This window comes from Dysidea avara, chromosome 7, assembly GCF_963678975.1.
Source record: "Dysidea avara chromosome 7, odDysAvar1.4, whole genome shotgun sequence".
Classification (NCBI taxonomy): Eukaryota; Metazoa; Porifera; class Demospongiae; order Dictyoceratida; family Dysideidae; genus Dysidea; species Dysidea avara.
Genome location: NC_089278.1, coordinates 2,916,561 through 2,934,775, shown reverse-complemented (window position 1 = coordinate 2,934,775; position 18,215 = coordinate 2,916,561). Strand labels below are relative to the sequence as shown.

The following is an 18,215-nucleotide window of genomic DNA, read 5'->3' as shown; positions in this document are numbered from 1 at the left end:
TGAACTGTGCTTCTTTACTACTATATACTTAGGGATTTCCCCTCCTAACACATGCGTGCATGTGTGTAACTTCCCTAATACAACACACACATAATACACTGTATGGTCATAAGATTGTAACCCTTTATGGAGTAGCAGACTGTTCATGATTAGTGCATGGTATTAATTGGCATAAAAACTGCATGTGTGCATAGCCAGCAATAATGAATGGTTGAAATACTGATTAACATGCAATGGTAATAGTTCACAGATCTGTCCATTAATCCATACATCATATCACTTCATAATATTTCACTGTGGACCATGCAGTTAAGATGGGTTTGAAATTTCATCCATTACAACAGTGTAGCTACACAGTAGTGCTTGTTCTACCACCAGATTTGTGACCATATAACAACAGGTGATTTATGATTAAAGGGCTACATCAGCTCAAAAGAGGTGCTTTTCAGAATTGGTAAGGCAAAAATAAATCACACTGTAATAGATGTGATACTAGTTGATCACAAATTATATACTCAAAAATCTTTGGAAAAAAAAATGGAAGAACTGAGATCGGATGTAAGTTAGGCAGAGTTAAGTTACCCTTAGACTTCCGAATCAGGGTAACAATAGCACTCTTTCAAAGATCAGGATGGCTATGTAGAAGACAAAATGCTTTAGTCAAAGAATTCTCCATTGCATGCCTCTAAAAACTTTACTGGGGGGAGTGTGAAAACATTCACATGCGAAAACATTGTGAGTGGATTGAATATGGGAAAATAGTGATACCCACAATACATTACAAAACTCACAACTAAGATTTTCTTGAGCAATATTGTTTTTACTACTGAAGGTCTCTTTTGCAATGGTATATTGTACCTGTTTCTCTGTGCCAAAACTTCTTGCTTAGTTGTTTTAAAATCACTGTAGAACACTTCACCCGTTCATCCACTCATACCCAAGCATCTGTATGTGAAAACGTGACTCTGGAATGCTGGATAACCTCTATTGACAGTTTTTTTGTAATAAGCTCAGTCAGTAGGTGCCTAGTTGCACTCAGAAGAATGTTTACATGTGATTGAGCTGATTTGCCAGCAGAAGGTTTGTCACAGCTTGACATGGTTCGAAACCACATGTTGGTGTGAGTGTTGGTGATGACCCAAATATAAACCAAGTAAAAGGATGACTATTAACAAAGTTTCAAAATATATGGGTGCGCATAATCCAAATTTCAAAGTTTGCTCTAACATCATAGTCACAGTAAGTTAGCACAAACTTTGGCTGTCATTACAAAGCCTGTTTAATAGTGTGTCAGCTGTAAAAATTTCATATGATCAAAATTTTACTGTGCAATAGGTGCATAATTCCTTATGCTTGCCTCAAGCTCCTCCTTTTGTATCAGTAAAACTAGAGTACCAGTCATCTACTGCCTACAAATTAAGTCAGAAGTGTTAACTGTTCTGGAAGATGTTGTATACAATGTGTGTTTATGTATTCTTCAAACTATTTCTTTGTGTGGTTCAATCAAGTAGTTGTTTGAAAGAAGTCATCTGTCACTCCTTCATGTGTTGTGTGGACAACAAATCTTATGTTTGCTACAACTTTAAAGGAGAGACTCTATTTTATGGCTGGGTGATATTGAAAGTTTATATTGTATTGCATGAAAATTTTATATGGAATTTAATTTTAAGGTTGATGTCACATCCATAAAATTATACATCCATTAATAATGTTTTATAGGGCAGCACATTGTTGCAAAGCAGTTAACATGACCAACATGGATTTTGTCTTATTCTATGACTACAGAAATATCCTTGGTGCATACAAGACTATTTGAGCTGAACGATAGTGGTGATTAATTGATTGTCATGATGGTGAGTAACAATTGTGATAATGATAGTATACAATCATGCTGACATGATAAATTACAAGTACACGAAAAAATTTGGAATTTTCAACTAGAGTAGGGACCATAGCACATCGATAAAAAGTACTGAAACAAGTTGAAATAGTCCATGACAGTAAAACAATAAGAAGTGTTATATCCCTACTGTGCATTTCTGTTATGGTATCTAGAGCACAGTGGGGATATAAAACTTCTTATCATTTTACTGTGATGGACTACTCCAACTTGTTTCAGTACTTTTTATCGATGTGCTATGGTCCCTACTCTAGTTGAAAATTCCAAATTTTTTCGTGTACTTGTTTGTTAACTTTTTTTGTAAATAATTTTACTATGACTGGTGAACCCACGCATACTGCATCTGAAATGGTACCGTGCGCCCCAGCTATATCAATTATCATATAAAAAGTGAAGTATCCATTTTGCTTCGTTGCCAGCTATGTTCAACCCATTGCAGGGCTGGAGCCCGGAGATTTTGAGTGGTCCGGTCATCCATGGACTGCAATGAAGGTCATAGTCATGCACACTACTCAGTTTTTACTGATCTATTATGATCTGTAAATCAGACATTATCTGCTTTGGTGTGTTACTTAACTGCATGTGCTATAAGTACACAGAGCGTGCTAAGCTAGAGGGGTCATGGGGCATGCTCCCCCAGAGAAGCTTTTGAAAATAGATACTCTGAAATGGCATCCGGAGGCTATGCAAAGTCTCTTCTTTTTGTTAACATCAATGGTAATTTGTGCTACATTACCAATTAATTGAGTTTCATATCTGACTATTATAGCTAGTATATAGCTAATTTTGTGTTCATGATGTATACAAAATTTCTCAACGTGAAAGTTTAGTCGTGAAAGTTGTAGTTTTAGATTGTAACCGCATGCTAATGCATGACATGCATGATCAATTAGCTCAATGCAGTGTGCCATGCAGATGACTCACTGGGTATTTTAAAACAGTTAACACAGATGTCATGGCTTAGACTATAAGTACTGGATGCTTTATTAGAGTATCATGATGATTGTTCTATTAGAGTATATTTTGATGACTGCTCTATTAGAGTATTTCGATCTTAGCTAAAAAGTGATTGGCCGGACCGTGGCTGACCCATTGCACAGCATTTCGAATCAAGAACTGTTTGAAAAGCACCTCTACTTTCAAAACAGCCACTACGAAAAATACGGACGATTTCTGTTACAAAGGGAAGCCATCACGTACTATCGCCAAATTGATACTTTTCACTGTCAGCAAAGATGAATGGGACACAAAAAAGGATACTAGTAAATCCATGAAGAATGCATTGTACATACTGTGGTATGCCAAAAGGCACCTGTTGGGCCAAAGCGATGTCGAACAGTGAAAAAATCAAGCCCGTAGCCTCATCTGTTATCAAGTTATGCTTGTCTGAAGGCATCAGTCAGTCAGTTACTCAGTCAGTAGAAAATTCTGTTGATTTAAAATTCCGTAGCAACTTGTTGAAAGCATTTCGGGTTGATCTTATGGCTTGTTTAGGTTTAGTTTTACCTAACCAATACTGCGTCATCATCGTCTGGGAAAATTGAGGTTGGTTTTTGGTTGATATTATTTTGTGGGCCACGCCTATTCCTTTGTGGTCCCTACTGTACAGTACTATCTATACAGTACTATTGTACTGTATGATAACATATATCAAACAACCCCCTGTCACCCCCACCATTTGTCAGTTTTGTATTGCAATTGTTGAGGGAATTGTGAATACTGGTAGAGCATGTACAACTAAGATAATAAGTGTAATTACCAATGAGAGTTATAAAAGTTGATATGTGGTGTATGGATTATTCATGTGTCGAGGTTGAGTATCTTTGATAACTGTTAGTAATATCATGATACTACCGTTATCATGATACAAAAGTCAGTAGTGATTACACAATCACTCAGCTCTAATTTGTTGCTCCACTGAAACACTTCAGTCACATGATCTCAACACATGTGAACACTTCAGTAGCAGAAACTGCAGTTTAGCCCAATAGTGATTGTCTTGAAGTTGGTTAAGTGATAACTGCTCTTGTGTTAGTTGTAGTCTTGCATGCCCTAGACAAGCTTGTTCAAATGAATAATGGCAGAGCTCCCAACCATCTTTGACAAATACTGCTTTCCAGATGAGAGGAATTTGTCACACCACTTGTATGTGTGCACATAATGAAGTGACTCTCATAGTTCACAATCCATTTGGTCACCATTGTGATGTGTTCAAAATCACAAACTTATACTAGAGCATTTTTACTATGCATATGGTATACATTATAAGCACAAATAGTTGAGGGAATAGTCTGAATTTATTCTCTTATTTTATACATATACAGGTTGCATTGTCAACCCAGAAGTGTAGTGCAAGTTGGTTAGACCTCTTGTCTACTTGTGGGAAGAGTTCCATGCTGTGGGCAACAAGATGATTATTACCAAGGGTGGAAGGTAATTTACTAATGGATGTTTGTGGTCACTATCATGTCATTTTACAGGAAGAACTCTAACAGGCAGCAACATGTGCTGCAGCGTTTGGATAACAGCCTCCATTCACTCCTGGAGGAACCATATCACAATGGTTCACCTGCAATGCCAATGATCTCCTGGCAGCCATTTTTAATACGGTGGTACCTATAACAACCAGCCACCTATTGGATACCATACAATTTAGGATATGAAAACTTAGTAATATACTTTAATTGTACTTTTAGTAATCATATCTTACATCTACATAATGACATACACATGTGCCCAAGAGTTCACTGTATGGTGAAGAGCAACTGAAAAGTATGCAGCAGACGCGTAACATTAAATGTTTGACCTTATCAACAGTTTTCTATTAGATCAAAAGGAAAGTGCTTGTGTTCTAGTGTATGATTTATGGTGCATAAGGATGCGAAGGAGCATGCTGTATTCATGCATGCAATGGAGGGAAATGGTATTTTCAAAATAGTTATCATTGTCTAAAATCTAAACTTTCAAGTATCAGCATTCTACATGTCACTTATTGTACTGTTTCTGACAAGTATGTGAACTAGTGCAGTAACAACAATTATTTCCAGCTTTTGCCAATTGGTGCAGCAGTGGGTGTTGATCCAGGAGCAGTTCAGTGATGATCATTCCATATGAGTATAGTACACATAACCTTATGTACTAAAGGGACCTACATCTAGTGTATTATATGTGTGGTGTACATGATTTGGTAGTTTCTATAACTTGAGCATGAAGCACATACACTTGTATTTTGAAAGTCTATCCCAAGAAAAGTGCTAGTATTATACTCCCAGTAGTTACATCTAAATGGTCTGAAAATATTGTTTGTGTTCACAATTTATACGTTAGCTGGTTTATACAGCGGTACAAGTGTCCCTCAGGGTAAGGCTGGTTCAGCTACTGATGTCATGAGTGATGCCACACATTTAATTGTAATGAACGGTGGGTGGGTGTGGCTGTTACACAATTTTTGTTTAATAAGTGTTACTATATTACACCTGTATTAGTAGTGGCATGATGTAATGGTGCACCTGTCATCATCTCATCATCAGAAAACTGTATGCCATCAGGTTACTAGCATTTTGTCCAAACATATGGTGTAGACTAACACACACACTCTACAAGGTATGGTTTCTAATGCACCTATCAAATGTGAAGCCTCACCCCCACCCTGGGGGTCCCCACACACCTACTGGGGATTTGACATCTACATCTTGTCCCACCCCTGGGGGCTTTTGATAATGGCAGTTTGCTGCAAGCTGACCCAATAATGATTTTAATAGGTAAATCAGATTCAGTGGAATGGAACGATAGCTACTTAGGTAATTTGAATTAGTGCTCACCTCTTTATGAAAACCATTTTACTTTAATGCTGTATCCCCATAGGATGGTCTTTTTTATCAGCATGCTGAGAAAAGATATCTAATTTGTAATACAGCAATATACCCCATGCAAAACAGTTTAGCTGTATACAAAAATAACATGCCTAGCTAGCTATATATCAAACTGACAACTAAAGGAGCTAAGGCCACTGCAAATAAATTCTTTGTTTCCCGTCCTGGACTCAAGCATATCATTTCCATTATTTCATTATAAGATTGGCAGCTTTTCAAGCCATTACTTGCCTGGCATAACCATAAAAAGCTGCATAAAAGCATGCTTAAGCTTGTTCCTTCCTTTTCAAGTTGCGAAAATAGTACAAACGTGAAGTTTGTGCCAACTCGATATCATTTACTGACACGTGAGCTGACACTGTTTCAAGATGGCTTTTACTGAGCCTCTCAGTATGCAAGAATAACCGGAAAATAATGGAAGAATACGGAATAATGGAATATTTAGAGCTGACAGTAACTAGATGCGGGCGGTGGATGGGAAACAGAGAATTACACAGGGGCCTAGCCAGGATTTTTTGAAGGGGGGTTCCAGCACCAGCATTGAGTTGCTAGAAGCAGGGGTCTGGGGGCACAGCCCCCAGCCGCTGAGAGACTTTCAATATTTTAATAAATCAAAACTCAGCAAATTGCTATATTTTATGCAAAAGTACATTAATTATGATGCATTAAGTGCCCCTGGGATGAATGTAGTACTAGATAAAGTCACCTAGTGGAAACAGACAGCATGACACATATAGTAATCTGTAAGTGATGGTTATATCTCACTGTGGTATAGGAGCCATGAATCCACTGATACAAATGACAATCAAAACGATATAACTATACAAATATGCATAGCATGAATTCATTTTGCATAACACAAGTGATAGCTCTATATCTTTAAACACTGCACACCAAAGCTATAGCAATATAAGGTCATGCTAAGTTTTGCATTTATAATGTTGGAATGTCTCAAAAACTTCATATGGACATGGATATTTACATGCATGTTTTATTAGAGTATACCTGACTGCTCTATTAGAGTATATACCTGACTGCTCTATAAGTTTTGAAGAGGGCTCATGTTACCTCTGTAAATCCTTCCCTGAGAGATGAATGTAAGTTTTATCAATTGTTGTGCTGTGCCATTATATTATATTGCTCACTCATTTTGTCCTGCCACACTAAATGGTGTGTTAGGATCCTGCTTGCAGAAGTCTAAATTTTACAGGGGGGGTTCCTGAACCCCCCAGAACCCCCCCTCCCTACGCCCCTGGGACTCAGTGGCCTAAAATCTGGTGAGGCCAAGGAATGAATGTTAATACCAGCAACCAAGCAACTAATTGGCTATAATTCATAAAATAAATAAATAAAAAATTGGTCCTTTATCATTGACTCGTGCAGTCTTGCTGCTTATTAGCAGGGCCGCCCACAGGGGGGGGGGCAACTGGGGCATTTTGCTCCGGGCCCCAGCCTGAAAGGGGCCCCAGGAGGCCCCATGAAGGGCCCCCTGAATACCTGTTTAAAAGATCTATATACTCTAATAGATCAGTCAGATCTAAATACTCTAATAGAGCAGTCACAGTAGTCTTCAGAGGAGCAGTGTAGCAAACTTATAGATAAGGAGATATGGTTGGTAATGGGTAGTTATTGTCATTGCCAGCAGGTTGTGACCTTTTTTTTTTTGTTTTGTTTTTTTTGGTCTTCACCTTACAACTTGGGTGAAGGGCCCCACTTTAACTCTTTTCCCTGGGCCCCTTAATTTCTCTGGGCGGCCCTGCTTATTAGTGTCCCTGTAATTGCCTAGTAATCCTTTTTTCTCCTCTACAATGACTATTATATTGGAAAGGTACCAATTTACTAGCCAATTAGACTGACAGGGAATTAATTAGGATTACAGCCAAGTCGATGATAAAGGACCAAGATTATAAAATATTTTTACAAGAAAGTTTTTATCACGAAAAATTTTGCACGAAAATAAAGCGAATTACGGTATTTAGTTAGTCTCGCGTGGCCAGACCCTTTCCGCGCAGCCGCTTATCGATTGGAAATTATCAGCGCCGCGCTACAAGGTAGTGCGGCGCTTATAATTTCCAATCGATAAGCAGCTGCGCGGAAAGGGTCTGGCCACGCGAGACTAGTATTTAGTTGCCAGCATAGGCGGCGGAAAGGGGGGGGGGGGGGGGGGGGCAAGGGGCTAAAGGCCCCCTCGGTCTGCTGAGGGGGGCCCAGCCCCCTCCCAGTATGATACCACGCCGAAGTTATCCTTCTTGGAGTGGGGCTGAAAACCGCGATAAAGATCGAGATACTCTAATAGAGCAGTCAGTCTAATAAAGCAGTCACAGTATTAGAGCAGTGTGTAGCGAGCTATGTAGGGATTTTTATATAGTTTATCAGCTATGAATACGTAGCTGGTGAGGTGGGCAGCTATTGTTAGCTGGTTTCGAACTTTTTTTTCTTTTTTTGGTCTCACCATACCAAACCAGAGACTAAGTCTGGGTCAGCCCAGCCCCCCCTCATATCAACTACTTCCTCCGCCCCTGGTTGCCAGTATATATTAACATTCATTTCTTGGCCTCACCAGATAATTAGCTCCTTTAAATACCAGTCACTTTTACCAAGAGTTCATGAACTCTTACTTTTAGCTTAATGGACACGTCTTTTTTGTATAGCCAAGCTGTTTTTAATTTGTATGGGATAGCTGTATTGTATCATAAATCAGTTATCACTCTGAGTTTTCTAGGCATAACATGTGGCACACGATTCATTGATAAGACTGTCTTATGGGGATACAATGTAAAACAACAATTTAGACATTAAAGTAAATGGTCTTTGTAAAGAGATGGTCTTATTAGAAGATGGTCTTTATAAAGAGGTTGTGGTATATCTGTACGCATGTCTGTAATTACGTAATCCTCGTTGTGTAATTGTTTACTTGTATTATGCTTACGTAGCTGATAGTGCACGTGTTTGCTGTACTTCTTGAGAGTTGTAGCTTTTAATCCTTAGTGATTGTATCATGATTGTGCTTGTACATCTGTGGTAATTGACAGTGTTAATTATACTACAATTCAATATTACGAAGATACTACAACTGGCGACGAGGATGGGATTCTACAATGGCAAGTGCCCCGCCACAGTTTGACACTTTCAATCCTGCAAAGGACGAGTGGAACTCATGGAGTCGCCGTTTCGAACAATGGTTGCTACTCAGTCCGTTTTCCATAGGCGACGATGCCGAGGCGAAGAAGCGAGCAGCTCTCTGCACGTATGTGGACTCGTCTACCTTCAAACTTTTGTGTTCCCTTTGTGCTCCAGATAAGCCCGAAGATACTTCTTATGCCAATTTGAAGGAGAAACTAGACAAGCAATACGGTGTCAAGAGACTAGTCTTAGCTGAACGCCACAGGTTTTACACCTACAAACAAGGGAAGACGCAACCTCTCTCAGAATATGTTTCTGAACTACGACGACTTGCTCTGACGTGTGACTGGAATCAAGCTCAGTTAGCTGACAATTTGCGTGATAAATTTGTGATGGGTCTTTACAATGAGCGTCTGTTACAACAGCTCCTGAGCCAAGATCACAAGAAGTCATTAGAAGACCTGTTTCAACACGCCCTTACTTTTGAGGCAGCTGAACAAGAGTCGCTCAAGCGTGCTGATTCGGGAACTACCAATTCAGTGAATGCTTTAAGCCAACGTCACAAGAAGTCCAAGTTTCCAAAAGCTCCCAGTGTTACTAAACCACCAGCAAAGCCTAAGAACTTTCCCAAACAAACTACACAACCCGGTTCATGTAACAGTTGTGGTGAGAATCATGCTCGTAGCACATGTCGTTTTCGTAATGCTAAATGTTTGAATTGTGGGAAAGTTGGTCATATTCAAAGAGTTTGCAGATCATCTCCAATAGCAGTTGTTCAATCTAACACTTCAGCAGAATCTTCAAATTCCTCACAACAACCAACACATTCCTTACCACAATCTTCAGATTCTTCACAACAACCTACAGCAGACTCAGCAGTAGTAACACTTTCACATTCTTCAGAAGAAATTCCCCCAATGTTTCAGATACTGCAACTTCCAGAGCTGGGCAGACGACTTCGTCTTATGGTGGATTCAGCATCTCCTGTCACCTTTATCAATTCTGCCACCTGGAACGATCTGGACCAGCCACCACTAACATCTACTAACAGAGAACTCAATGCTTTTGAAGGTCAACAGATCAAACCACTAGGCTATTTCCAGACTCTGGTAAAGCGTGAAGACCTCCCTTCCCAGTCTGCAGTTATGTCAATATTTGTGTCACATAATGGAGTGAATATTATTGGCAGAGATGGTCAAAAGCAACTCAACATAGTGATTGACCCCCAGCAGTTTGGAATTGTGTCATCAGTGAGTGTACCAGACAAATGTTTACAAGACATTCTTGACATTCATTCAGAATTGTTCAAACCAGGTCTGGGCTGTTGTACTACAACAACTGCAAAGCTGATTCTAAAAGAAGATGCACAGCCAAAATACTGCAAACCACGTAAGTTGCCATTTGCTCTCAAACCAATTGTTGGTGCTGAATTAGATCGACTAGAGAAAGAAAGGGTACTTGAGAAAGTCAACCACTCAGAGTGGGCAACCCCCATTGTTGTTGTAAAGAAACCCAGTGGTAAAGTGAGAATTTGTGGTGATTTCAAGGTATCGCTAAATCCAGTGCTCAAAAGTGATGTTCACCCATTCCCACTTCCAGAAGAATTGTTTCACAAGTTGAATCAAGGCTACAAGTTTTCAAAAATCGATTTAGCAGATGCTTATCTTCAAATTGAGCTTGATGCCGAGTCTCAATGTTTGGTTGTCATCAACACACATCAAGGTCTTTACCGCTATAAGCGTTTACCGTTTGGCCTTAGTTGTGCTCCAGCTGTTTTTCAGAGAATTGTTGAAAGAGTGATACAAAATGTTCCCGGCACAGCTAATTACCTTGATGACATCATTGTTACCGGCAGTACAGAGAAAGAACATCTTGCTAACCTTGAGTCAACCCTTGCAAAACTAAAAGAATGTGGTTTCCGCCTTAGAATGGATAAATGTAAGTTCTTTCAGAATGAAATTGAGTATCTGGGCCATGTAATTGATAAAGAAGCCATACATCCTCAACCAGCCAAAATTGATGCAATAACCAACATGCCGTTTCCGAAGAACCAAGCAGAGTTACGCTCATTTCTGGGCATGGTAAATTATTATGACAGATTTAGTCCTGGTTTAGCAACAAAATGTGCTGTGTTGAATGATCTGTTGCACAAGGATGCTCAGTGGTGTTGGACTCCACAACATTCACAAGCTGTAAAAGCTATCAAAGAAGTTTTGACATCTTCCACTACATTGTCACATTATGATCCTGAGCTTCCTTTGAGTATTGCCTGTGATGCAAGCCAAGTGGGTATTGGAGCTGTGCTCTTTCATACACTTTCAGATGGTTCAGAGAAACCAATCGCATATGCTTCACGCAAACTGACTAAAGCTGAAAGGAACTATGCTCAAATACAGAAAGAAGCATTAGCCATCATTTATGGTGTTCAGAAATTTTGACAGTACCTACTTGGAAGAAAGTTCAATCTAATTACAGATCACAAACCTTTATTGACGATTTTCCACCCAACCAAAGGTATACCTGAAACTGCTGCTAGTCGTTTGCAAAGGTGGGCAATTATTTTATCTGCTTATGACTATGTAGTTCAATTTAAGCCCTCAGCACAACACGCCAATGCTGATGGATTGTCTCATTTACCACTGAACACTGACGAAATCAGTACTGATGAAACTGATGATTTGGCGATAGTGTGTGCTGTGGAGCAGCAACAGTTAGATTGCCTTCCAATACAAGCTACTGACATTCAGAAAGCTACCATGCAAGATCCAGTTTTATCACAAGTTTTCAGTTACACCTTAAATGGTTGGCCAAGTTCCTTACAATCTTTACCAGACACCCTCAAACCGTTTTTCAATAAAAGATTTCAGATCACAATTGCAAACAAGTGTTTACTTTGGGGTATTCGAGTTGCTGTTCCCAAGAATTTTCAGTCCAAAATTCTACATCTTTTACATGAAAATCACCCAGGCATGACAAAGATGAAGTCACTAGCTCGTTTACATGTTTGGTGGCCAGGCATTGATGATGAGATAGAAAATTTTGTGAAAGCCTGCCAAAGTTGTTCTCAGAATGCTAGAGACCCAGTCAGAGTACCATTACACCAATGGGAACTACCAGCTCAGCCATGGCAAAGACTTCACATAGACTTCGCTGGACCATACAAGGACAAGATGTGGCTCCTAGTTATTGATGCCTACAGTAAGTGGCCTGAAATTCACAGTATGGAATCTACAACTGCTGAGACTACAATCAAACATCTCAGACAGATTTTCGCCACACATGGTTTGCCGCGTCAAATCATCTCCGACAATGGTCCACAGTTTGTTTCAGCTACTTTTCAGAAGTTTTGTGAAGCTCGAGGCATTCAGCACACCAAGACTGCACCCTACAGTCCCAGATCAAATGGTGAGGCTGAAAGACTGGTACAGACTTTTAAGAATGCTATCGACAAGATTGATCCTCACACTAATTCAGAAATTCAAGAAGCTTTGGTTGATTTCTTAGCCAAGTACAGATCAACACCTCATTCTGCTACAAATCAGACACCATCAGAAATGCTCAACAACCGTCGAATGAGAACAATTCTAGATTTGTTACACCCCTGCAACAGTGAAGCAGCTAAGTCACAGCAACGTCAGAAAGCTGATTATGATGTTCATACCCAGCCAAACAAGTTTAAAGTTGGTGATTTAGTCTGGGCACGCAATTTCAGAGAGGGGAAAAGATGGTTGCCTGGAAACATTACCCAGCAGAATGGAAATGTTCTTTACGAAGTGTTCATTAAGGACTTGAATTCAACTTGGCGTCGACATGCAAATCAGTTACGTACTAGAATTGAGTGGATTCCAGAATCTGAATCTGTTGGTGATCAGATACAAGAAACACCACAAGAGACTGTACAGCCTTCAACACCTCCTTTGCGTAGATCTACAAGAGTCAGGCAACCACGACAACCTTGGTCACCCAGCAACACATAAACTTAACAGGGAGGAACTGTGGTATATCTGTACGCATGTCTGTAATTACGTAATCCTCATTGTGTAATTGTTTACTTGTATTATGCTTACGTAGCTGATAGTGCACGTGTTTTGCTGTACTTCTTGAGAGTTGTAGCTTTTAATCCTTAGTGATTGTATCATGATTGTGCTTGTACATCTGTGGTAATTGACAGTGTTAATTATACTACAATTCAATATTACGAAGATACTACAGAGGTGACCACCAATTGAAATTATTTATGTACCATTCCATTCCACTGAATCAAAAACAGCATTTTAACATCAACATCATTGCAGCCATTTCATGACCGCCACCTTTGATTTCAGGCCGCACCCTTTTTATACAGCTTGGCTTTTTTGCATGGATGTAGGAGTAGCTATATCACCTACAAAAACACAAGATACAAAAACAAAACACAACAAACTATGCATACACATCAGAAGTTGACAAGCTAGTGGGAGGTGAACAGAGCATGTACCTGTGTGCCGATCAGTTTGTGTTATGTACTTCAGGTTGATGTGTCAAATTTTGTACAATCATCTGAGGCCTCTAAGAAGTAACACCGCATGAAGCATAGAGCATTCGGTGTGCCTGAGTAAGGAATGACAATTACTTGGTAAAATTTTTTGGTATACCAGAAGAGATCATCTGTTCTGGGGTGTAGACCAGATGTTACTAGTGGAGTGTTACTTTGGTGACATGACCGCAGCACCTAGCTTTACGACTCACCAACACCACAGGAAAATGATGTTGATGGACCATGCCAGTCCCCTGGAGCTCCATGCAACTGGACACTTTCACACGCTCTATACAGCCAATGAATATTACTTTCCTATTTTATTGGGCGCACATTGTTTAAAGAGATTGGCACTGCAATGGTCAGAATAATTGATGCTTTGCATAGTACAATGTGTAAAGTACCATTGATGGCAATGTCTGAAGTGAAAAAGGCAATACATGGCACGAGATATGAGAGATTGGTGTGAGTATCATAACGTGAAACTGCAATGGCCATCCACATTCTAAAAACTAGCTTGTAGTTACATGGAGTCCAGTTATTGCAGCCTACACTATGTAGGTACAGTGGTTATATGTAGTCACTAATACACATCAACTAATGACTGTATACAAGCAAGTGTATGTTCTATTAGAGTGCATTAAATCACATTACACATGTTTTGTCTCTCACATTCCATTCCTTCAATTAGTGTATCTAACATAATTTTCTTTTACAGCTGTAATTATATACATTACAAATACAAGAAATGTACAGTGGTTATTTAATATTACTGTTAGTTGTTCACATTCTAATGAATTGTTGAGTAATGTATGAATGATTTGATTGATGAGGATTTGGTGACTCTTGTTGTATTGGTCTAAAATTAATCCTGCCACTGAATATCATCATGACTGCATTCTTCTATAAATAATGTCAGTATTGAGCAACCCATTTCCCAAATAAGTGCTAGCTTTATTAATAAAATTTGCCAAACAATTCCTGATAACAAACAACACACAATTCATTTGCTATAAATTTATAAACGTCAACTACTTGTATTCAGTTTTGTTGCTCTTCATTACTGACTGAATAATGGACTGGATAGTCATAAGGATCTGGGTAGTAAGTGGTAAGACTAGGGTAGAAATTGACTGGAGCTGGGTTTATGGCAGTCGGGAAAGATTGTAGTGATGTGAAATATGGCAGTGATGTGAAAGATGGCAGTGATGCAATTGGCAGACCTAGAATACCACCAATAGTATACATATCATACACTGTATGGTACTAACCTTGTGGGTTTGGAGGAGGGAAGATAATGGGTAATGGGCTGGATGCAATTGTTGGTATTAAATCCTGCTCATCTGGTTTCTTCTTGAAACCTCTAGCAAAGGGATTGTGATCCACCTTCAATTGTGTTAACTAGAGGTAAAGATTGATTACATTCTACATAATTAGTAATATGATTTTTTTGTGATGTAATTACCTGTGGTGAAAGGTAAGAAGTTACAGTAATAAAGGTAGTGACTGGGAATCTAAAGACATAGCTTGCTTTCTCAACATCATTTTGGGGGTGACATTCTTCACCATATGTTTCTTTAATGTGTACCTCCACCAAATATTTGTGCATTGTGTTTAATAAAACCTGATAGTGATAGACATCAGAAATTGTATCAACAACATTGTACTCACGTCTCCATTCTTGCTTGTTGAGTGGTGTGTCAATTTCATGGTCTTGAAATCTAATGGATGATTATTTAAGTGTTCTCCCAGTGCAGGGGTAAATGGGTGCTGATACTCCATTTGACTTTTGTCATGCGTCACATCTGTTCTGTTAATGCTGTGCCATCTGGAGTCCATATATTTATACCTGAAGCTGTCTGCACAGACGATGTGCAATATTACAGTATAAAGAGCTCCTGGCTTGAGTCCCGACGGAGTAACGACGACAAACGGAAACATCCTCCTGTAAAGCATGTATAGCTATAATTGTGGTGCTGAAATACATACACAATAATTCTTACCTGCCAGCTTTGGTCAAAATCATTTCATTACCAACGAGATAGAACTGTTTCCACAATTCGTTCTCTTGCAAGGAGACATGAACTGTCTGTCCTGATCCACTGGCTCCACTTGACACTTCCGTTCCGCCATCGGACAACCTGAGTAGTACAATGATTGACAGTACTGGCACGATTAAGTTGACACTTACGTCGATGCAATGTCACGACGATTTTCGCATTCACCACTGATGATGCTTAAATCCTGACTGCTACTACTGCAGCTACTACTCGAGTAGGTAGGAATAGAGGACATTAACGAGACTTCTGAGGTGCTGCGATAGCTTTCTTGAGCTGTCATCTTTAGTTACGATTAAAACTTAAAAGACAGCCACACAGTTTTCAATTTATTTGCTGCTTGAATTAACACGTTTGTCTGTCCTGCAAAATTTGCAACAGCCAGCAAGTAGTGACGTAATTGACTTGCGCGCAGCGGAACTTTGGTGACCCACTCGTTAATTTCTAAGAATAATGTGGCGGCCTACTTTGAAAGGTCACAACCTCAACGCATACCAGCGACTCAACATCTCCTTTGCGTGAAATAGCTGGCAGACCACTGATCAAGCAGAACTCACGTGACGAGACTAATCTAGGGAAAATCAGCTGTCCCTGGGACCAATTGATTATATACTCTCTTCCTCTACTTTTACACTGTTTGACCTGTTTTCACCAGCAGGTCCCTTGGCTTTAAGTACGTATTTAACCACTGGCTGGGATTTAATATCATGCATGTCAGCCATTCAAAATACACACATATCATTATTAGCTATATAGACCCTGAGCTGCTACCATAGCAACATCCGCTATTTTGGAGTACAACCCGTTTTTTTGTTGTTTTTTTGCAACCCTGATAGCATTGGTTTTTATAAGAGTAAAACAGCTCCAGGAAGTAGAGCTGCTTCTATATTCTACGACAAAGGCTGATCAGGTTAACCCTATGCTCTCTCCTACACTATCAGGGTTGAACTGAAAATGGGCTGTACTCCAAGATGGTGAAAGTAGCTATGGTAGCAGCTCACCAAGGGTCTATTGTCATAATGTATTAAAAACCTCCTGTATTCATGTCTGGATGTAACAGAAAAATATATACGTGGAGCTGAAAATCATTATAGCCATTGCATGCATCATAGCATAGCTACACATACAGTCAGTATGACCTGCTACTGTGCATATTGACACCTATACATAATCTGGACACTTCTTAATGGGTTTTAGTATGTAAACTGACCTGGAAAGGCAGGTCAATAATCAGGATCCTTGATTGATCCAAAGGTGGCTATATGACAAATTATGTACATCATATTGTGGAGCCTTAACTTGTGACCCATGTGGTCTAACATTGATAACAACAAAGTAACATTCACAGCAACAATTTACTTTGTGTGTATATGTTGCTGATTAGGTGAGAACCTTCAGGTAAGAAATCACACACTGTGTATACAAGTATCCCATGATTAATTGCTGGTGGAGTATGTAGGATTCCCATATATGGTCAATCATGTAACACAAAGGGCTAGACTGAATATTGGAGTGATATACATACCTACATCAATGCAGTAAATACGGACTAAAGATATAGTGGAACCTGTCTTAGCCAGCATCCATCTGTATAGAAAGGTCACCAGTCCTTAAAGTGGCTAATTGTCTGGGACTCAATGGCAACATATATACATAGTGCAAAATGAAAAGGATGGAAAATGGCGCTGAACAAACAACAATACTGGCAAATGTACACTGTGTACTGTTTTGTTGATAACTTAATTGAAGGGATGTGGTGGGCATGATGGGTCAGCAACAAAGTATAAATCTTGTAAGCCATTAAAGAACTTATCATATATATTAAGTGACTGCTGGAATAATAGTGACAAGACAGTTTGCTGCTTAACTACAGTATAGCTAAATATTTTATGGCTCTCTGGAGTAAATCTTGTAGCAATTTTGTACTTACTGAGGTCTCATGATCACAATAGAATGTTAGGTTTCGTCAAGGTTCATGTGTCGGCTAAAACAGAAAGTGACTCGTTCATGGTGTGACAAAATGGAAGCCTTATAGTCTTTCCAAATACAAACATCCAAGTTTGACAACCCATGCCTTTGTCATGATTGAGTCTACTCACATGTTAACTACAAAAACATCTTCACGCTGGCAAAGTTCTAAGCCACTAGCTATCTTCAGTATTCACAACACAGGTTATGATTTGTAAAGTCGTGCCAATTGGAAAGGCTATAGCGACTAAGACTTTGTTTTGTCAGACCAGGTCACAAATTTAATACTCTTGTACCAGTGATCACACAGATTACTGGTATGCTTTTAACTCTCAAACTTAATACCACCTGCATGTACATGGAAATAACAACACTATACTGTTAAAGTAGCTATACTGCAGTGAAAGGAAGCCATGAAAGTTAATGTTGCTTGAAATGTTGCCACTGGAAATAAATCTGTCTTCTCAGGTAATTCTCTTCACTGTTCTCCACTCCTCCAATATGCACTTTGGTGGAGCATGTTACACATAATAAAATATTCAATGCTACAAAATACTAGCAAGAAAAATTATACTGACTGGCAATCAAGATCACTATCACCTGATGCTACAAGACTGAGAAAGGCAAAACTGTACTTCAAGACAATAACATTGCACACTACCCACAGAGTGTCCATGCTTGAAATTGCAGTTTGGTAGTCATCATGTGTCCGGCTAGCTGTAGAATATATGGTAGCTACTCTACAACAGCTTTTCTCAGTTCTAGCATCAGGTGATGGC

The 18,215-nt window shown here is 39.3% G+C and overlaps 2 protein-coding genes across 9 annotated transcripts in view; one reads left to right on the top strand and one right to left on the bottom strand.

The window, feature by feature from the left end:
• LOC136260364 (uncharacterized) overlaps positions 1-4,804 on the top strand; it is a 29,193-nt gene extending 24,389 nt beyond the window's left edge. For 2 of the 8 annotated variants that reach the window (XM_066054076.1, XM_066054074.1), the window contains exons 6-8: positions 1,720-1,853; positions 4,225-4,333; positions 4,381-4,788. In XM_066054076.1, coding sequence (XP_065910148.1) covers positions 1,720-1,816 — 97 coding nt within the window. In that variant the 3' untranslated portion in view covers positions 1,817-1,853; positions 4,225-4,333; positions 4,381-4,788. Of the gene's footprint in view, positions 1-1,719; positions 1,854-4,224; positions 4,334-4,380 lie in introns of all 8 variants that reach the window. The other 6 variants (XM_066054075.1, XR_010703509.1, XR_010703511.1 and 3 more) reach the window with 6 other exon arrangements.
• Positions 4,805-14,066: 9,262 nt separating this feature from the next.
• Positions 14,067-15,751, bottom strand: LOC136259877 (T-box transcription factor TBX4-like). The gene is made up of 6 exons (XM_066053432.1): positions 15,603-15,751; positions 15,415-15,552; positions 15,083-15,356; positions 14,877-15,035; positions 14,683-14,812; positions 14,067-14,634 (listed from the first exon to the last, which is right to left on the bottom strand). The coding sequence occupies exons 1-6, from the start codon at positions 15,749-15,751 to the stop codon at positions 14,453-14,455; spliced, it is 1,032 nt and encodes a 343-aa protein (XP_065909504.1). The 3' UTR covers positions 14,067-14,452.
• Positions 15,752-18,215: the final 2,464 nt, after the last annotated feature.